The sequence below is a fragment of the Caloenas nicobarica genome, chromosome 27, assembly GCF_036013445.1.
Source record: "Caloenas nicobarica isolate bCalNic1 chromosome 27, bCalNic1.hap1, whole genome shotgun sequence".
Taxonomy (NCBI): Eukaryota; Metazoa; Chordata; class Aves; order Columbiformes; family Columbidae; genus Caloenas; species Caloenas nicobarica.
In genome coordinates, this window is record NC_088271.1 from 1,246,629 (window position 1) to 1,268,552 (window position 21,924).

The following is a 21,924-nucleotide window of genomic DNA, read 5'->3' on the forward strand; positions in this document are numbered from 1 at the left end:
GGAGCTGTCCGGAGGAATGTCTACAATGCAGAAAGGGCAAAAAAATAAGGATGGAAAATTCCCTACTCAAAGCTACAGCGAAATCTCATCTGGCTCCTCCATCATCATCCCGTGCGTTATTGTTAATCACAACAACCAGCGGGCGGGGGGGTTGAGGTTGGTTTTTTTGCAGCTTGTCTGTTGCTGCAGTTTTGCCGTTTGCAGCAGCATCTCGCCCCGGGAAATGAGGCTGTTCCCCCGTGTTTGAAAAATCAGGTTTGGAAAGACGAGGAGATGTTTAAACCTAATCTGGTGGTTGTGACGGCGCAAAATGTGAGTGTTGCATTATCCCAGGTCTCCGATAATGAGTTATGGGACGTTTCACTGGGTTTCGTCCTGCACATCTATATACGTACGCGCCTGCGTTTGGGGAACGTTGGCCGGTGCAGGATCCACCGTCGCTCCGTCGGTCACTGACACGATCTCGCTCCCAATTTGGGATCTGGGAGGGTCGAACGTCATCGTGTCCCCTCGGTGGAAGCACCAGCCAAGGGAACGTTCCGTATTTAAACAGGTCCAGAAACTCACTGGGAAGAAATCGCTCTCCCAGCTGATGAAGACAGATTATTTTTCGGCGGTGTTCAAAAGCGTCTTCCCTCCGTGAACAGGGCGACCACGTTTCTGTTCTTGGCTAAACAAGGTGGAGCCTCAAACTTGAGGCCCAAGAGGAGGGGGGAGGAAAAAAAAAAAAAAAAAAAAAAAGGAAAAAAGAAGGAAAAAAGGGAAAAAAAGGCAACTGGTTTCACCGGCGGGAGCGGGAGCGGGGAGCGCAGGGGCCAGCACGGCTCCGCTCGGCCCCTCCGCATCGCCCCAAACAGCGTCGCTCTGCCCGACCAGCTGCAGAAGTTGATGCAATGCATCTATATTTTAGATACTCTCTATTTATTCAAAGTAACTTATGTTATTTATTTAGATACCATAGTGTGCCATCTACGTAATGCGTTCTTTCTCTCTCTCTCTTTTTTTTTTTTTTAATTTTATTTATTGATCCAAATGGTGCCAAGTGCAGTTTACATTTATTACATTTTTACCATTTATTCTGAACGTTGGGGGAAAAATAAAACGCAGTATATTATTTTTTTTAAACAAACATAAACTCGGGTGTGATGCTGTTACATACTCACGACAAAGTGAAAATAAAAGGAGGATTATATTGATTTCTGGCTCTTTATCGTCTTTCACTGCTGCCTATGGGCAGAGTGGTGTGATGTCCCCAGCGTGGGGATGGGACGACCGGGGAAATGGGAAATTTGGGGTTAATTTTAGAAGAACAGAGACGGGTCCCTGTGGCTGTGCGGGGGCTGCAGGATGGCAGGAGCGGGGCTTTATTTTCCAGTTTCCTGCAGAAACCTCCACGCACACCTGCAAACAGCCCCGTTTCTTTCATTTTCATCTGCTGCGGAACTATTTTTATACCAGCCGATGATCTGAGGTGTTACCAAGGCTGGGTCGTCGACCGCCTGGGCTGGTTTGGCCACAGGAATAATCATCTTTACCGCCTTCTTGCAAAGGGTTGGCTCAAAGACCTGTCAATTCTGGCAAAATCACATTAAAAAAAAAAAAAAAAAAAGAAAATGCAAGGTTTTGATAAGGTCAGCCAGAAAAAGAAAAAAAAAAAAAAGTTTCAGTTGCTCATCTGGAAGCAGCGCTGAGGTTAGAGACGTATTTTATTTTCTGCGGAAAACATCTCAAAGCCGGCAGCAGGCACTGGCTGGGCTTTCGTTGCTCTTCATATGAGGATAACGCTTGTGGTTAATATTTTGCTTTGGGTGAAACGTTGCAGTCTGAAAGGCCGGCCAAGCGGAGGACACGAACACGCGCCCGTCCCGCCGCAGCTCCCGCTCCCGGGTGCCGGTTTCCAGCAGCTGCGCGGGGGACAAAATGCAGAGCCCTGGTCCCCCCAGGACGGAGCTGGATTCCCAAGGACCTGCCGTTTAAGCCCAGTTTAACGCACATTAACCCCATTTATCAGACATTGACCCCTTTAAATGTGCGTCGTCCCCATTTAAATGGGCTGCCCCCCAGTTAACACATATTATCTCCAGTTAACGCAAATTATCCCCCACATTCAACACAAATTAAGACATATTACCCCATTTTAAGACAATAGATGAGGTTCTCAGGGACATGGGTTCGTGCCAGGCTTGGGTTAATGGTTGGACTTGACCTTGAGGTCTTTTCCAACCAAAACGATTCTGTGATTCTCTGATTAGACGCACATTATGGCATTTAATGCATCGCCAACCCTGTGGCAGGGAAATACCCACATCCTTGGCCTTTAAAAGCACTACCCCCTCCTCGTCTGGCCAGAAAAATAGGATTTCTTTTTTCTTTTAACTGAAAAATAGGCTGAAAATGACTAGTGCTTGGGTACAGGCTTCTGCATCTGTTTGCAAAATGCCCCAAGTGGAGCGAAGGCAGCAGCCGCCCCGCCGGGCTTGGCAACCGGGGAAGGAGGAGGAAAAAAAAGCTAAAATGCTTTTGAACCACAAAGGTTTATAGTGGTTTTTTGGGAATGGAAAAAAAGGTCTGTTTATATTCCCCCCTCATGCCACCCAGAGGCCTGACAGCCGCGGCCGAGTCAAACATTCGCGCTCGAAGCTCCGCTTTGTAAATATTTTATGAAGCATCTTTTGAGGCTCATAAATCTGGGCGGGCGCGCACGGGCGCGTACGTGTGCGCGCGAGCTCCCCGGAGAGAGAAAAGCTGAAACCCTGCTGCCAGCCTGGAAAAAAAATAATAATAAAAAAGGGCAAACTGAAGTTTTAATGATCGAATTGGAGAGGGCTGCTTGGAAAATCTGACTCCTCCAAGAGTGCAAAAATTTAAAAAAAAAAAAAAAATAGGAAGAAAACTGTTTGCAGGCGACAGCTCGATGAGCTGCTGGACTGGGGCCGGGGGTGATTTTGGGTGCAATTTCTTGGGGATGAGGTGCACGTTGCCAACTAAAGAAAAATATTTCAGGTGAACTGAATATGTTCATGGGGCTTTACACTGTGTTTTCTTCCTGGCAAGGTTTTTTTTATGATATTGGTTAAAGCCAAGCGCAAAGTCCTTCGTGCATGGGTCAGCTCTGGCAGCTCCCGGAAATTTGCATTTGCTTTTTCAAATGGAACACCCTTCCCATGCAGCTGGACTTTGTGCCCCCACCTCTGATGCTCTGTCACTGCTCAGTTTAATCAACTACTCTATTTTACAAGTGGTTTTGCTGGCATCGGCAGCAAACGGCAGCTCTGGAAGCCGACGCTCAAAGCTGAAGACTCGCCCGCGGAAGCGGCGAGGTGGAAGGATCCAGTCCAGGGACACGCGTCATCCTCCAAATGCAGCCGGAGCAGCGACACGAGTTGATGGGAAGAGACCGTTCACAGAGATCACCTGCAGAATATTATTTATTCCCAATCCACATCCATACCAGCTCAACCAGGAATGGTAAATTAAATTTCTCCAGCTGCTCTGAAGACGGGAAGAGCTCCAGGGCTGGTTTGTGTATTCCAGAAGCTACAAGAGGAGAGACGTGTGTCTGCAGACTAAGCAGAGGCAGAAGCATGGGCAATTCTTTGGCAATAAAGACTGATGCCTCACCAATTTCTTAGTCTTTTTTAAAGCAGCCAGCAAGCACAGGGCTAAGGAAGACCTTCCACATTCATCTACCTGAATTTCCAAAGGAGTTTGCTAAGGTCCAGCAAGGGCTCTTCAAGAAACGAAGCAGCTTCAGGAAGGTCCCATCTAGACAGGTGCTGTTAGGACAGGGAAAAGATGAGAGGGATAAAGGTTCAGATTTCCGAGTGAAGGATTTGTTCTCGGGCTTGTGTTGATCAATGTATTCAACCGATCTGCGAAGCAGAGAAAAAAAAATGAAGGTGGCAAAGGTTGCAAATCAAAATAAGGGACTCACGATGCTAAAGGCAAGGTCTGCAGAGGGAAATGTAGAGGGAATTCTTTGGAAATGTTGGCTAAGCGCTGCTGATGGAGAGAACAATTGCATCTCTGTGTGCACTGCTGGACTCTGAGCTGATTTTCCTCATGGAAATGTCCTGGGGTCAGGACAGACCTTTGAAAACCTCAGTCGAGGGAGCAGTGGCCATCAGAAAAACAAACGGAACGTCCAGAGGTATCGGCAGGGAGCCTGGGAAGGCACAGCTGTGTCCTCCGACCCCCTGCAACGGGGCTCCCCTACCTGAAAACAGAACAATTGCCAGTGACGTGACCTGAACAGCAACAGGAAGCTCAATAAAGGTCAATTATTAACCATTTTTTTAAACATGTGGCCCAGAGACACCAGCCGAGGAGAGCAGCTGTGATGGTCGATGCAGACAGGAGGCGGCAGCTCTTCGCGGGCTGGTCCTGAGCGGCTCCTTGCCGCAGGCACTAAAACTTGTGGCGCTTTCAGGGGGCATCCTTGGCACCCCACACCTTACCTGCACGGCCAGAGCCTCCTCAAACCCACACTCCTTGCTAACCTGCCCAAAAAAACACCCTTGTAATATAAATTGAGTGGGTTTGTTCCCATTTAGCACCCCGATGCAGCAGCCCAAAGGCAGGGCGAGGGCAGGAGCGCGGCCGGCTCTTCGTGCGGCCGCCGGCGGGCTCGTGGCGCGGCCGCCCCTTCGGGCCGCACCTCTGCGCAGTACAAAGTCCTTGGAAGAGGTTTATGGCAGGAATTGCTATTTGACCTTCACCTCCCGGCTACTTCAGCTCTCCCCTGTGGAGCTGATCCAGGTTTGTTTGCAGAGCCTGGAGGTAAACTTCTCCAAAGCCCAAGCTGCAGCCAGTGTAACAAGTTATTCAGATAACTAATAGCCCAGCAAAAAAGAAACCGATGTACTACTCTGACAGCCTGTTCTCAGGTAGGACTAAGATACACAAACACCCCTAATTGCTTCCTTGTTCTCTTCAAAGCTCTTTTTGTCCCTCCATTTCCATGAAGCTCAATCATCCCATAAAATCACAAGCAGCCAGCAAGAACAAAACGGTTGTGGCACGGCAGAGAGCTGAGCAAACAGCGCTCACACAAACCACTTGGACAGGTCCGGCACAACCCGGTACCCGACCTCCGTCGTCTGCAAGAAGTGACAAGCCTTGCAGACGTGCGTGGCCCAGCCGACCCTCACCGCGGGTTCCAACCACTTGTGCCACTGGAAGTAGCGCTGGTATCTCTCGGTATCGTTGCTCAGCTCCCGCAGGTACTGCGCCAGGTCGGCGGCGCTGGCAAAGTCATCGACGTGGATGAAGGAGTCAGGGGGCACGAAACGCTCGTAGCTTTCGCGAGGAGGCCCCAGCACGACCGGGATGGTGCCAGAGGACAAGGCGTTCCACCAGAGCTTCTCCGTGATGTAGTCTTCATGCTGCGAGTTCTCAAAAGCCAGGTAGAATTTGTACTGGGACACAGTGAGAAGGAGCTTGTCCCTGGGCAGGGGCAAGTGCTGTTGCCCATAGACGTCCACAGTGATGTGTTTCTTCAGCTCGTGGTAGAACTTTACCCGGCGGGAGTCCTCTCTCCAGTGGCTGACTACCCAGGCCACCAGCTTGGTCTTGAGTGGGATGCTGAGGGGCTGGGGCTGGTCAAGGAGCTGCAGCTCTCCGTAAGGGGTAAAGATGTCCGAGTCTTTCCGGTAGGACATGGTGAGGTTGAAAAGGTTCTTCATGGCACCTAAATTAGGAGAATGACTTGGGGACTCCAGGTTGAACCAGATCCAGCGCTGGGAAGGGAGCCTGGGTTGCCGGGCCAGTCTCTTCGTGTTCCAGCACGCGTCCCTGTGATGGACGATCACAGCATCGGCCTTTCGCGACCAGCTGCGGTTGAGGGTGAAGCGGCAGTTCGGGCTGCCATAGAGTTCCGAGCAGTTAATGAAGTGAAAGCGCTGCCCAAAGGGCCACGTCCACAGCAGGATGGTCAGCGTGCGCTCGCCCTTTGGCGGGGCACTGGTGTTTCCAGCACGGGCTGTTTGCACGGGGCGACTGCAATCATACTGCTCTGGCTCATAAGTCCTGAACTGACGAAAAGAAGCGAAGAAACAGGAGATGAAGATGAAGATGAAGAGCAGGACGATGAGGAGTTTCTTCCAGACCGCCTTCCCTTCCACAGGCTCCATGAATGGCTCTGCAAACACCACAGGAAGGATGAGGAGCGATGGGTGGACGCTGACCCCAGGAGGGACGTGGCTCTGGGCACCCGCCTCTGCAGAGCAGTACGCGCAGGGGGGACAGCACCCAGACCTGACGCACGTTTGCCTCTCGGCGGAAAGGCCGGCCTGTGGGGCGTCACACACGAGGTGCTCGCACACAGGGCGCTGACGCCCTCCCACAGACCCCACCCTCCCTCCATCGCCACCCGCTGCCCTTCCTCCTCAGCCCCTTCTTCCTGCCGCCACGTCCCAAGCAGAGCTGTGAGCTGCCCAGGGAGGTCCCGCAGGACACCCCTGTCCCCGCGGGTCCCTCGGGACGCCCCCGGGACCGCACGAGGGGCGGAGGCGCCCCGGGCACCGCGGAGAGCCCCGCCGGGGCGTGGCAGGTGCCCCGCCCACCATAAACCCCGCCCCCTCATCCAGTCATTTGCTCTGTTGTGATTGGCTGGTAGGACCGGCCCCCGCCCTTCCGGTTTACCCAGGGGTGCACTGGGGCTTTTCTCCACCGCCATGGGGGGCGCCATTTTGTTCCGGCCGCCATTTTAGGACAGGGAGCCTGATGGTCGGACTCAGTGATCCTCGGGGTCCCCACCAACCAAAATGGTTCTGTGATTGTATGGCAGTCCCCCCCAAAGGGCTGTCGGGCATTGGAGCAGGCTGCCCAGGGCAGTGGTGGAGTCGCCATCCCTGGAGGGGTTTAAAAGGCGTTTAGAAGAGGTTCTTGGGGACGTGGGGTAGTGCCAGAGTTGGGTTATGGTTGGACTCGATGATCCTGAGGGTCCCTTCCAGCCAAAATGATTCCTTGATTCTCTGTCTGGCAAGGGCAGGAACTTCACGAGGGCAGAGGGCAGCGGACACGGAAAAGTCAGAACACGGCCAAGGCTACAGACCCCTCCAAGGGAGCCACCAAGGGACCTCCACCACAAATACTGTCACGTGCAAAGACAAGCCCCAGAGTTTGAGCCCAGCCCAGCAGGACAACACGAGCACTAGGGCAGACTTTGGGCTTTAAGACACGGGCAACACTGCTTGCAAACATGGGAAACCGGAACAAAATGCAAAACCAGGATTTCCAGCAGAAAGCGCTGGGCACGGCACCTGTCACCTCTCACCTTGTATTTCAGCAGTACCTATACTACTGACACACATGATATGGAAAATACAGACGGATGCAACATGTCCCCACAGAGGTGAAATCAGACTGCAGACCCCCTCCCGTACCCAGTGCCTCTCTCTTGCAAGCCGAGGCAGGTTCGTCCTCCAATAGCTATAGAAAAAAGGAAGAACTATTGCAACTCACCTCCAGTCTTGGTCCTGGTGAGAGTGTGCTGTGAAGGCGAGTGCTGAAGTGGATGACACAACCAGGAAAAAAGGAGAAGAGTGCAGACGTGGGGAGGGATCTGTGGCGTGTTCCAGGTGATCCTCTACGTCTTGAGCTGCGCACACCAGTCTCTACTTGTCACGGTTTCTCTTACCTTTCCCTGTATGGCTTCTCTTTCCCTGTACTTCCTCTCTCCCCGTACGGGCCACCAATTAAATCTGTCAAGGTTTAAGATGAGGCGACAATAAACCATGGCAGATGCTCTCTGTTACCCCCTCTACCTCCCGCCACCCCTTCCTTTAGATCGGAAAGACAATAGGGAAGATAAGGAGGAAGGAAGAGAGACTTAGACTTCAAGTTGGAAGGTTTTAAAGGGTTTTACTAATGCTACTAATAAACAGGTAAAATATACAGAATAAACAACACTCGATGTGGAGCTGGCGTCACTCCGGTGGTGGCGGAGCTGGGTGAGCGGGGCTGGCGGGGCTCCAGCAGGTGCAGGCCTTGCAGGGCCTGAGGCCTTCCAGACCTCGGGCAGACAGAGCGGGTCCCCTTCAGCTGCCGGCCATGCTCGAAGAGAGACAGACCCTCGTGATCACCCTCTTGAATAGGGGGTATGACGATTATGGGATGGAATACTCAGCTGGTCAGTTTCAGGCACCTATTCCATCCACCCCTCCTCAAACACAGCCCTCTCACCACAGAACATGGGAAACCTTATCAGCCTTTCTTGGCTACCATAGTAATAGATCTAAACGTGAGCTTCTTCAGCATTCAGTTGGTCTTCTTATCAGCACCGAGTGCAGCATCCGAGGAAAAATATGCAGGAAAAACTCAGAAAAGTACAGCCACCTAGAAAAACTTAGCTGAAAGGAAGAAAGTCACTAAAAGAGAACTGGTCTTGTTTTTAACAAAATCAGGACACTGTCACCAGAAACATGTCAGTTAAAAGCTGTAATAAAGCCAAGGCAAATTTGTCTTTGGCAAACTCAACAGTGGTCAAATAAAGCACCCCAGACATTGCCCGTGGGTAAAACGTACCTTACGATTGAAAGCACCTCTGCACATGCACTGGTCCGCTTCCTCTGCCAGTCTGAACCCACAGGATTTGCTTGCTTTGCTTTCTTCTCCGCCTCGCGTTGCAGGAGGACAGCTCTGTTTGGGAAGGACGGGCAGAGCCGAGATGGAGCTGAGGGCTCTGCAACCCCTGCCAGCTGATGGGCTTCATGGCACCTCCATCCCCACACCAGGACACGTCTCCTTGTCGCCTTTCCAGGACCTCCTCGAGCTAAAGCACATCTTGGGACTGGTGATTTTTAGCTTTAGAGTAGACGAGTTCTTGAGCAAGTCTGTCTGGGGAATCCCTCCTGTGTCCAGCACCGCAGGAGCTTTGGAGCGTCTCCAGCCCAGGTGAACGGGCAACGTACATCACGGTCTGTGGACACGGAGAGGCGGTTTGTATGGCCAGAGTGAACTGATCTTGCATCAGGCTTGGCTAAGCTTGGCTGGGAGACAAAAAAAAGCTATTATGTGTTATTATCAGGCTTAAATACATCACTCTGTAAAGACGGATTGTTGGCCTGGAATTAAATTAACAGAAAGTTTTAACACAGGCTTGGGGTGTTTGGGTGGACAAGTAGAATGCAAATGGGCTATATCAGGTGGAATATTTTACATTTCCAGGCCTTCTACCAGCAGGTGTGTGTTTCCCAGGACAGAGCTGGAGGTCACCTGAAGCCTCCTGCAGACTTGGGAGCACTCCAGCACAGGTGAGAGTGAAAAATATACCACGGCATGAGGGACTGGGGCCATAACTCATGGTTTTCTCACCACCGGGCAGCCCAGGCAGCCCGAGGTCTCATGGCTTCTCACCTGGGCCTGAGAAGGTACCAGCCACTCAACTGCTCTGCCTAGAAATTCCACACTTGAGAAACGGTGACATCTTACCCTTTCCCCACGGCACAGGCTACACTTATACTGGTATAACTTAAACAATATGAGGACACAGGTTCTGGATTTAATTCACCTGGAGGCTGAAATTTGAAATGGTCCACGGCTTAGCTTTGGCACGATCCAGGTAGAGCTACGCCAAATGGTTTGGGAGTTATCAGGGCAAGGAACCATTCCCTACAGGTAGCCGGCGTGTGGTGCCAAAAGGACTTCTCTATCATGAGCATGGCCGAGCCACACTGGTTAACCTCGGGAGAAGAGACTTGTCCTACAAAGGCAGATGCAATCGTGATGTTCAGGTGTTGGCCAGCAGCACAAATGAAAACCCTGCGTGCCCATATGTCCGCAGACGCAATTTTACTCAAGGCTGTGGAGGAGAAAGAAGATTTGAGCTTCCCAGCACCACGGACTTTGCAGGACCAAACACGATTGTCATGACAACTTATTGTTATATGATGAATAGCTGCAGTAATCCCTACAGCTGAAGACAAATAATGCCCTGATTTGGAGAAACTTTCTGGTTACCACCCTTGCTGAGCCAGCTCTGGATGCTGAGCTCTCACCCAGGTCCCACCCAGGGACACCATTTGCCTTCAAAAACAAGTCCACAACGGATAATCCGCAACGATGAATTTGCAAATGCACTGGATTTTTCTACATCACTAAATAAATCGGCCAGGGGCTGGTTTTTGTCCCCGAGGCCAAGTGACCCAGCTGGACTCCCATCCCCGCTGCTCCTCAGCCAACCGCAGCCACATCTCGGCTTTTTGCTGGGAACGGTCCCTGCCCTGGGCTGCCCTCGGACCACGGCTAGATCGCTGTTTGATGGGCGCTGATTGGCGTGGGCTAAAATTGTGCCAAGGTGTGCGTGGTACACGTAACTGATAAGGGGACATTGTTTAGACCTGTGCCCTGGCTCCGTTTAGTTTCCCGTTGCATATGTAGCGTGTGAGGAAAAGCCACAGCCCAGGGCTACAGTGGAGAGGTGGGTTCTTGGAAGCGTTTCTGTAATCAGACACCTTGTCCCCAGAAAAGACAGAGTGTCCTAGAGGACAGAGCGCATGTCTCACAGCCCCATCAGCAATATATCTCTGCTGGTAATAAGGCATTTAATGTTTGCATTAAAATTAACCGGAAAAAGGGTCTCTATGTACCTGCAATTCCTTTGAAAAGCTTCTGCAGAGTCTACAAGGGAACAACACTACATTTCTCTGCTCCAGTTGCTTTGAGCAGACTGCAAAGAGTAAGAGCAGGGCAAAGCAGTGGGAGGAACACAGAATTCCTTTGCAAAGACTCACCAGGGAGCTCCTGCCCTGGACACTCACAGCTGCGGTCTCCAACTGCTTGCTGCTCATCTCTTGCAGAACATTTTGTGGAGGCTTTGCAGGAACAGAGATGTTTTGGGAGATGATCATCAAGAGGCAAACACCAGCATGGATGCAGTGGTGGTCCTAAACCTGCAGCTGAGCTTCAGGGGGTAGGATGGGTAGGTCTTGCCCAAACACGATGACTGTTGATGCTCCCCTCCATCGCTCGCAGCCTTTTCACCTGCACAAACATAAAAGCAGCATCAAAAGGCACTCTGACCATGCTGAATTTCTCATGTGCACTTCCAAGGTAAGGGAGGAGGATCAGGGAGATGGGAGAGGCCCAACCGCCAAACGTACAGCAGGTCCTACGATGCCGAGCGTATTGTTCATGCCTCGCCGTATAACCACACGCCCTGGCTGGCAACCAGCAATAGGTTTCTGATTTCTTAGGCTGGACCCACCTCATGGCACAGCCCAGGAACAGCAGAGCAGAAAGAGGCAGCCACCAAGGACAAGTTTAGCAATGCCTGACCCAGAGCCCTGTGATATCAGCAGGGAGACCGGGATGGGAGCGTGAGGGTGGCACCAGGAACCCCCAAACCCTGCACCCCTACAGCCATCAGCCAAACCTCATCGCCGCTGTCTGTCCCCAGACTGGTTTTGCTTTATCTGTATTGTATCACCGGTTCTGTGCATTTGCTGGGACCACAGCTCGATTCTTTTGGGGGGGCCAGGCCAGGCAGCCCCGCTGCTGCTCCCCGCGGGCTCCAGGAGAGCGGCAGGGAGTGGTGCAGGAAGGCTGTGAACTGTTTGTATTCCCCAAGAACATGCTATTTCCTTCTAGAGAAAAAAAAAATAATATATATATATAACAATTGTTTGTGCTGCACCCAGAGCTGAACCGCGCCAGAGGGATGCCAGCGCTAATGGCCACGTTCACACTCAGCGCCGAAAGGCTCCAGCCTTCTTCTGGGGACAAAACGAGTTATTATTTTCCCACATCACCTTTGGGAATCAGAGATGCTGTGTACCTCCAGCATGCCCAAGTGCATTTGTAAATTCAACAAAAAAACCTGTTCCCTATGACGATTTTTGCTCCCTTCCCCGGTTCGGTCGCAGCCCAGCACACGGCGCGCTGTCCCCCCCAGGCTGTCCCCGTCCTGCCCATTCCTTGAAACCATCAAGCGTCTTTCCCAGCTCAAGAGCCAAGATCCTACATTTCTCAGCATTTAGTAATCAGCATGTGATGGTAGGACTTCAGCAACTGCAAATAGTAACACCTCCTAAATCCATCTTGGTACAAACAATCCAAACAGATCGGGATACTTAAGTGGAACAAAAGCTACATGGGAACATGGAAACATCCCTGGTGGGTGAGGGGGGGCTGATTTTTAAAAGCGATCATGCAATCTGAATGCTGCCAACACGCAGCTTTCTTGTTTAGAAACATTTCTTCCATCTCACACGAACGCGTCCCATGCCGGGCTTGGAGAGAGGAGAGGAAAGAGGCAGCAACCATACTCTGGGCTCTGGGGATTTGCTTTTCTCAGTTTGGTGGCGAGGACCATTTTCACCCGCCCTTGAAGACCTTTCCAGCCTATTCCTGGATATCCCTGATGGCTTTTGAACAAAGGGACAATCGCTGTGAGATTTGTTGAGGTCCATGGAGTCACAACAGCTGCTTCAACCCCACTCTTCTCCCCTTCTATACCCAGAATCTATATGGTGAACGAAACGACGAATCTGCTGAGTGGAGGTCGGCCAGCTGCCCACTGCCAACAGCTCCACCGCCGCCAGCAAATGTCATCATCTCTATGCTTCTGTTCTCGTTCCCAGCCCAACCTGGACTCCAGCATCTGATGAGGATACAGACTTGAAAAAAAAGTTACATGAAGTTATATCCCCAGCTGCACAGCAGCCCAGGAGCAGAGGGCTCTTTTTGTTTAAGACATTATGAATAAAACATCAGTGAATTTGCAATCCCACTGCCTCATTCTTTAGTTTGGTTCTGGTTTGCTTTTTGCCACATTTCCCAAAGAAATGCAGTCCGGGACAGTGCTGCGGTTTGATATTTTGCCTTCCCAGCACCCACACACCTGCTGGTCCCCGTGTCCTTCCCAGGAGTCGCCGCCTCTTACATCACATCACAAGCCCTGCGGGAACGGCGCCACTGCCGTGTCTTCATTTCCACCTTCACTTCTTCCCTGCCTTTCTTTCCATCCAACACGGAGGCTCTTCAACACGATTTCCTCTGGAGAAAAGAAGATTTGACCACCTCTGAGTTCGAAGTTACGCTCAACATCTGGGGAAGGCTCAGGGAACTCACAAAACAACAGTTCTTTTATAGGTTTATACTTTTTAAGACCAAGAAGGACATCATCCACACAGGGACCAGCTGGCTAAAACACACTATCCCAGGAAGTACCCAGGTAGATTTGGGAGCTTTTATCTTGCTTTAAAATTCAGCAGATCAGGATCTAAGCTCTTTTTTCCTCTCTGAAATCCCTCCGCACCCACTGCTCTCATCCCACAACATTAAGAACGTGCTGCAACCCAGCCACGAGTGCGGATGGCAGAACAGAGCACGCCGGGGCACTGTGGAGGCAGCTCCAGCACTGCCCGTAGCTCTGCCATCGCCCCAAGCCTCCGCTTCAAAACAGAAGGTAGATAAGATATTGCCTGCTAATGGCTTTCCATATAAATATTAGGACCTTCCCTCTCAACCAGTTTACTCTGTGCACCGACCCCCTCACCAGGGTCACAGGGAACGAGAAACTGTGGGAGGTCCCCAAGTTTTATAAACGAGAGGGTTTCCCTGCAGAGACACGTACCCTGAGGCACCCGGGAGCCAAAGCCCTTGATTGATGGTGCCAAGAAGGTCTGATGTAGGGGAGCAGCGCCAGAGCAGGGCTGGGGAGGGATTACCGAGAGATTTAGCAGTTCAGGTGGATTAAGGGTGATTTGTCAGTTGTCTGCTGTGGGTCTCCCCCCAAAAAAATTTAAAACGGCCAAGTGCTGAAAATCGTTTAGCATGGGAGACAAAAACACAGCCGTTCCCTTTAGGTTTGATGAAACTGAGGTTCGAGTGTGAGTCCAGGTATAAAACAGGGGCTGAGGGGTGGATGCACGGTTGGTCTGAGCAGGGGGTGAGACAGAGGTGACCTCCAGGAGCGACGTGCCGCCGCCTCCGCTGCAGCACGTGCGGCTCCCAGCGCTTCCCTGAGCCCCGGCGTGGGGCTTCGGCCGCAGCAAAGACGAGTCACAGCTCCCAACGCCTGAGACAACGGCTCATCACAGAAACGAGGAAGGTTGGGTCTGGCCAGGCACCGGTCACACCCTCGCAAAGCATCCTTCGGAAAGGCCGAGCTGCACCCCAGAGACGTCCCATGTGCGGCCGAGTCCCGGTATCCAGCTGCATGTTTTGGTTGCCAGGAGAAAGTAGATTCGGGCAGTGACCCCTGTATGAAGAGCATCAATTTTTTTTCCAAGAAAAGGCAAAGGGAGCGTCTCAAATGGGAAAACGCAATAGACAAGTAGCTGGAAATGTAACTGATAAAATTATAACAAAGATCATGCTAGCAATACATCTCTGGTTTTAGAGGAAATCTAGATAAACAAATCTAGATCTCACACAGGTCTCAGCCTGCAAAGATTAAACACAGGACACACCGCTCTCTAATTTGACTCTTGCGGGGGGGACCATTTTAGAGTTCCCCGAGCGTGCTTGACAAGTTATTTCCTCGAGCCTTCCCTAAGGATGGGGCGGACGTGGAAGAGCCGATGAGGCAGCAAACCGCCCTCCCCCAGCTAATGAAAACCAGCACCCGGCAAGGGCTTGTGAGAAAGCACAAAGCAAACCCCGACCGCACAGGAGCGATTCGGGGAGCTGGGCAGGCGCGCCCACGCCGGGACAGCTCCCGCTGCCATCTGCCATGTCCAGGCTTGATTAAAACACCGTTTTTCTCCAGGGTTGAGAAGTCTGTGGTAACTCCAGCTGAGCACCATGGGGTCTGCCTCCAAAATCCAGCCCAAAACCAGCAGCGGGATCCACTGGGGGATGCCCTGGGAAGGCTTTGGTAGAGCCAAGGATCAGCCCAAGTGTCCTTCCCACTTCCCGAGATCTCGTTTGGGGCCAACCAGGGGCCTCTGCTTCATTTCTTTCAAAATGCATCATTTTGGGCTGCAGGGAATTGGGCTGGTTTGCTGTTTATTTTTGCATTGTACTGTGCTGTCCTCACATTTCTAAACCCAAAATGAAACTGTTCCTCTTGCAAGTGGAAAATGCAAACATTTCCATTGTGGCCACACAGGTTGGTTTTTTCTTTCTTGCCACCCGCTAAAATCTTTCAGTGTTGAGAAAACCATCTACAATGTCCCTTGGCTGCAAAAATAAAGAGTTCAAATCAAGCTTTCTAATAATGACTTCCCAAAGGTGAAGCTTCGGGAAGCTGCTCTCGGGGTGCCCCCGGATGAGCCCCTCTTTGGGGGAAACACCCGCTCACGGTGCCCATCTCACGTTTGTGCCAGGGACGGGACAAAATTCAGGGCACGCACAAGATCCAACAAGCAGAACATTTTCCCAGCATTTGGCCACTGTTGGCTGAGAGGGATGAAGAGCAACTCTGAACCTATTTTGGCCCATTAAAAAAAAAAAAAAACCATGGTGGCCACCTCACTTTTCTGCATAGAGGTTGACCAAACCACTCCGGTTTTTGGTGCTTCAACTGCCTCTGTCAATCCGAATCAAGCTTCCCAGCCCGAGCGGGGCCCCGTTTGCACGCTCCCTCGCCAGGACCACGCTCGGGCCTGGCGGCAGCGCGGAAGGAGGCTCAGCTGCTTCCCATCCGCGTCCTCCCAGCAGCTGCCCGCAATGAGCTCCAGATGCGGGACTGGGTGTGCGAGGGCGCAAGGCGCTGCGCTGGAGGGAGAAGGCGGAGGCAGCTGAAGCTGCTGCTTTTATCTCCTTCGCTTTGTTTATGAAAAGAGAATTAGCGCGTGGTTGCCAACAATTTACTCTGGCGAGGGCGCTCCTCCAGAAATACTTTTACTGCCGTCAGAGCAAGCGGACATGGCTCGTCTTCCCGCAGCTTTCTCACCACCAGCCAGGGCTGCTGAGAGACGAGACCCCAAAGTGGCCACTAATTGCCAGAGAAGCTGCCGCTTGAGCCCGTCGCAGCCTCCCGCAGCGGGGCCGCGTGGGCGGGCGGCCAAGCGGCCAGGAGCAAGGAGAGCAAAGCCCGTTCTGCTCAAGCATCTTCCCAGAGGTTTCTCTTCCTCAGGCACAGAGGTGCCTTTGGGGCACCCCAAATTCTGTGGCGTCCCATGAGTCACATCCCAGCTGGGATGCAAAGCCCCGCAACCCTCTCGGCAGGGAAGGTGGCTGTAAAATTGAGGGTGGTGAGAGCCTGGCCCAGGCTGGCCAGAGAGGTGGTGGCTGAACCATCCCTGGAGACATCCCAGGCCAGGCTGGACGGGGCTCTGAGCAACCTGAGCTGGTGCAGATGTCCCTGCTCATGGCAGGGGGGCACCGGGGGAGCTGAGAAGGGCCCTTCAACACAAACCATCTGTGATTCTGTGAAAATGAGCACAAGGAGCTGCAGGAGGCTTTTCCCCATGAACTTGCAGCATAGAACTCAAGAAGGCACCACTGTGGCGGCCGTGGGGAAGGTGAGTCCGAGATCTGGTATTTTAGAGTAAAACCTCACCCTCTGAGTATTTTGAACACTACAGAAGGCCGGTGACAACCAGTGACCTCAGGCTGCAGAGGGTGCCCTTGCACAGAGATCTCACCTGTGCCGCCCACAGACACGGTGTTTCCGGAGAGCTCCGCTGGATTTAGGGCAGGGTTGGAATCCAAAAACTGGAAGAAGCTGAAGCCCAGTTTCCCAGCAAGATGGGGTTGGTGTGTTTTTCCTCCCAGCGCTGCGTAGGCCTGCTGATAGATAATTGGATTAAGAGCGAGCCAGCATCTGCTCAAGGTTATTTATTGCTTTTAAGAGGCGAGCTTTATTTGGCATTATTTTTGTCTTATCTTATTTTTGGTGCCTGCGTTGAGTCTGAGTTATGGAAACATCCTGGATGCACCAGCATCTCCTCTGCATGGTGTCAAACGTTTGCCAGGCAAAGGCAGCCCCGCGTTAGCCCTGGGGAGGCTTTGGCAGGAGCCTCCCTGCTCTGCAGCTGCCACGAGCTGGACCACCGAGCTGTTTGCCAGCATCACAGGGTATTGCTCTTCTCACCTCCCCGTGGTCCCCCTCTTCCAGCCAACACCCAGCTCTCAGCGCCAGAAAGGTGTTCCAGTCCCTTTTTCTCCAAATTTTCCCCTCCAGGACCTTCCAGTGGCACAGCCTGGACCAAAGGCAGGCGCTTGGTGGGGCTGGACCAGGGCTGCTCCCAGCCCTGTTAAGAGACACGGGCACATCGGCGAGGTGCAGCCACGCAAAGGGGAAGAAAACACAGCTGGGACCAGACAGGGATGAGCAGGGCGGTTTGTGGGTGTGTGTTGGCGTGTTCGAGGCACACGTGTGTGCATACGTGGCTGGACACAGGCTGCCCACGCCGGTGCACACATATGTGCTGGTTACACCTGTACGTATGTGCGTCCCCAGACCCGACAGCCGAAATCCTTCCGGTGACACCCGCGGCTCCCCAGCCCTGCCCTGGCCACCCAAAGCAGCACTGACCCGTTCAGATGCTCTGCTCCACCACCAGCTGCCCTGTGCCAGTTCCAACCCACAGCGAAGCCTCCTCGCCTCGTCTCGGCTGCTCTCCCACAGCTCGTGTTCAGCTTCTGATGACCCCGCTTCAATGGGGTGACCCACAGCCTTGATCCTGCTGTGCATTTCATTCCAGAGGGAAAATCTTGGGTTTTAAAAAAAGAAGAGAGGGAGAGATTTAATAGTGTTTCAAACCATCACCCACCCACAAGCTGGGTCACCCAGGTTTGTCCCTGTGTTCCCATGGCCAAGGCGGCAGCAAAGGTTTAACTCCGAGCCGGGGGGTCTCCGGTGTCCCCCGTGATGCTGCTCTGGGCCCCGCAGCTGAGGGCTCCCCCAGGTCAGGCTCTGGCAGTCCCAGCACGACAGGGCCCCACGTTGGCCCCACGGGTACTTATCTTTCTTTTCTGGAGAATGAAGCCGCCCTGGCAGCTGGGGACACCAGCCCTGGGAGCGGGGAGCACAGGCACTGGACACCTCACCCAGCAGCAAACACATACGTGTAATTTCCCAGTGCACAGAAACACCCCCTGGGGCCACCCTCTTCACAGAGGCCTTTTTCCTTTACTTCATCTATCTCAATATTGAGGATTTTTTCTCCTTTGCCCCCCAACTCAGCTGCAGGCCCTTTTCCACGATGCCGCCGCAGCGCTGCTGGGAGCTCGCTGGGCAGGAGCTCCCCCTTCCCCAGGAGGCCGGCCCAATTTTTTTTACTCACTCTTATTCACTGTGACTCTGCCAAGAAGGTGCTCAGTATTTTACAATCCTCACAAGAGCCCGTCTGCCCGGAGATATGATTCAGGACAGCTTCTTGCACAGGCTGGAATAAACCCAAACTCTTCTGATTTAAGCCTATCTGTTTGGAAAAGGGATTAAGCAGGAATAGGCGGCTGGTTTGCAGAATAACAGTGAAGGCGCAGGATCCACACTCTTGCTCGGCTCAGTGAGAGTTTCCTGGGATGACGGGTCCTAAATCCCAGCGAGGGGAGCCCGTCCCTCCCAAAAGTCCTTTCCCAGCACCGCGGAGGCTGAGGCAGCCGTGGGATTTTAGTGGAAGTATTTTATAGCCCTTAAAAAAAAAGAAAGCGCCAACAGCGAACAGTAAAGCAAGTTTTTTGTCCTGGGGAGGGGGATCCCCCGTACATGGCAAGGGGGGGACAGCAGAGTTCAGGACACGGGATGATGCGGGAAGGACCTTCTGCTCCAAGGTGGGTTCTCCCCTCGGAAAGGGTTGCGCAGGGGTACCCGAGCTCAAAGAAATCCCTGGGTGAGGGGGGTGACGCTGTCACACGGATTTAAAGCAGTTTTGATGTAATTGTGGCACCTGGCTTTGCAGGGATTAAAGCAAAAAGCAATTCAATGCTGGGCGGGTGCTCAGCCACCCACAAACATCATCGGTTCAAGACGGGCTCCGTGTCAGCTGAGCAAAGGTAACGGCTGCGGCTTTCCCGAGCTCAGAGGGGGTTACGCTGCGCCCCATCACCCAAACGGGCCAAGGATGCACACGGTGTTAAATTTAGCAAAGTGCTGTGAAGTTTAGCAAAGTGCTGTGAAACCGCAAGGGCTTGCCTGCGCATCTGCACCTGAGGAGCAACTCCAAAGAGGGTTCCTGTAGCTCCAGGAGCTGAATTGATGCTCCTTGCTGAGAGCTGGGGTGCTTGGGCGATTCCTGAATAAACCGACAGCAGAGCAGCAGGAAACTACAAAGAAAAGAAACCGTTATTGCAAAAGCTGGAAAATGCCACTGAGCGTGAAAGGGCACAAAGACCTGAGCGATGGAAAAGCAGCATCTTTCTTTAAATAGCTTACTGTAATTGATAGTGCCTTGGTCTGCTCTGTATCATTACTGGGAAAAGTTCGTGCCAATGCCAGACCATCACCTGTACGCACATGTCTGGTATTTGAATGCTGCAGAGCTGAAAGAGTAAAAACTCTTTAGAGGGGAAAATGTATTTTCAGATTGTCAGCTGCACTCGCATAAAATCAGCTATAACCTCGCTCCACATGTGGAGGCATTTTAATGAATTCCCCCCTCCCCGCGGGACCAGGCTCTAACCTAATTCACACCAGCAAAGGGTGTTTCTAACTCCGCTCCAGGCGGCTCCCGCCTGACGTCAGCGGCCCCAGGACGGATTCTGCCCCACCGCTGCTGCCGTTTGCACTCCCAAAACGGGACCAGAGTGGGACCACGATGCTTCTCCTGCTGGCACCCACCTCTGCTGGGTATGGGCTCTGCAGGTGCAGGCCCTCGGGCAGTCAAGTTTTACTGGGGTATAAAAGTTTGGGTAACTTGGAGCAAAAGACACACAATGTCTCTCCTTTTCCACTTTTTTCCCCCCCGTTGAAAACGTCAAAGAGTGAATAGTTGCACACAGCCCTGTCTTCACAACGCGCTGCTCACCGGGCTGTCCTTTGGGGCTGGTTTAGGGTTTTTCACTTCCAGTTTAGGGGATACAGCTATTTTGCAAAATGCGTCACCAGCCCGTGGACAAGGATGTTGGTTTACCTCTCAAAAACGCATGCTGGTTCCATGGCCACGTCTCCAGCAAGCACAAAACAGCATCACGAGCTCCACAGGCTGCAGAAACCTCCCTGAGTCACATCAGCAACCAAAGGTACTCAAGTCCTCCCCCAAAAAAATGAAGGACCCTCTGCCACATCCCTCTCGCCCTGAATTCATCAGCCGGCTTCTCCGGTAACACACTCGCTCGCATGTCATCAGGAAGGAATTTGCGCTCCGTTTGATAATCGGAGATGAATCAGTGCAGCAGCGAAATCCTCAGACCACAAAGCATTTGAGCAGGTCTTTCAAGCCTCCTGCTCTCGCGTGTAGACTGTCCAAGGACCCGCGCGTTCCCGGGCATCCCCGGCCCTGCTCGTAAATCAAAGCATTCCAGGCCTGGTTTCCTCTATGCATCCACAAACACTCACGGAGGTTTCTTCTGTAGCAAACTTAATCTGGGCAATTGTTCAAAAATGTTAAAATTACCTGCTCCTTTTATGATATAATGACAGCCTGTGGAGGCATAATTTAGCTCAGACCTGAAGACGTCTGGTTTAAGGTTAAAAAGTCCTCCAAGCTAAACTTTATCCAACAGCAGCAATGAAAAAATCAACTTGCCCGGTGTTAATTTTGGTTCCTGTCATTAATGAAGCCATTCAGATCACAGCCGGGGCGGTGGGTCCAGCTTTGCTTTGTCGCAACTCCACATAGTCAGCGCAAGGTTTAATCTGTTTCATGGCACCAGATCCCGACAAGTACTTAAAATGATCTGGGTGCTGACCCAACTTGATTTGCGTCACTGTCACCTGCCCTGGTCCTCACGGGGACCTTCCAGCCCAGGTCTTGCATGTCATGCATGTCTTGCATGTCTCACCTGCAAATCCAGCATCATTTTACCTCTACCTGGAGGGCTGATATCTACAGGAAAACGGGCATGCACCATCGCTGGGCTCAGCCAGGGGCTGGGGAACCCCTGGGAAGGCAGGTTGCATCCAGCACCGAGACCCGAAAAGCTGCAGCATCTGCCCTGCACCAGCACCACGGGCTCCCATTGCAGCATCTTCTGCCCAGCAGAGCCCCTCTGCAGGTTTTTGGCAATAACATGCACTTCTAGCACAGCCCGGTCATCTGAAGGGGGAAAATTCCCGGGGAAAGGAGGATATAGAGAGGCCAAGAATGTAGGTAGCTCCAAAACAGGATTAGACGTTTCTGTGGACGTCAGGAATGGCTAGAGCTAGTACGATTAATGATACTGTCTGGGCCGAGATAGAAACCCTGTGCTGCAGGACTCCCGGCAACATGCATCTGCTGGAGGCCAAGGCAGGAGCATCTCCCCCATCTGCACACGACGTGTCTCTTCCATGCGCCTTTGCATTTGTAGCCTGGGCAACTCAAAAAGTTCAAAGCAAAGAGTCTAAATCACCTGGGTGCGCAGGCACTTTTTTCTAGGAGCCTCATTGGAAATCCCATCATTTCTAGCACAACATCTCACAACTGTTCAGCCCTTACTCGCTCCCCGCTTGTGATGCTTTAGCAGGGAAAGGGGGGAGCGGCAGCACCACCCCCGGCCGCCCCGAGGGAGCACAGCCAGAACCGCAGCGCCTCGCAGGCATCTCCCCGGATTGCTCCCATGTGGGTGCCCCGGCTCCAGCACCACCCAGAGCCCTAAATGCTTCCAGGCCAGAGAAACCCGGCTGCTGCTTGGCGTCACTCGCGCCGGGGAATGGGAGCCAGCGTCTCCCTGCAGGCACACCCCACATGTCCCAGAGGGAGCATTACAGCCTTCAGTTACCCAATTAAAAACGTGTTTGAGGGGATTTGATTACTCACTTTGACAGACAGAAGAAAAGCCTCCAGGTCCTGGCAGCAGTGAGGATTTACGAGCTGGGGCTTTGCTTCAGGTCGCTCTGCCTGATCATGATATGTAGCAAAGGAGCAAAAAAAAAAAAAAAAAAAAAGA

General features: G+C 52.5%; 1 protein-coding gene across 1 annotated transcript; it reads right to left on the reverse strand.

Annotated features, from left to right (window-relative positions):
• Nucleotides 1-687: 687 nt before the first annotated feature.
• On the reverse strand, nt 688-7,530 carry FUT6 (fucosyltransferase 6). Its single transcript, XM_065652729.1, has 4 exons — nt 7,465-7,530; nt 5,086-6,139; nt 3,691-3,776; nt 688-692 (listed from the first exon to the last, which is right to left on the reverse strand). The coding sequence occupies exons 2-4, from the start codon at nt 6,129-6,131 to the stop codon at nt 688-690; spliced, it is 1,137 nt and encodes a 378-aa protein (XP_065508801.1). The 5' UTR covers nt 6,132-6,139; nt 7,465-7,530.
• Nucleotides 7,531-21,924: the final 14,394 nt, after the last annotated feature.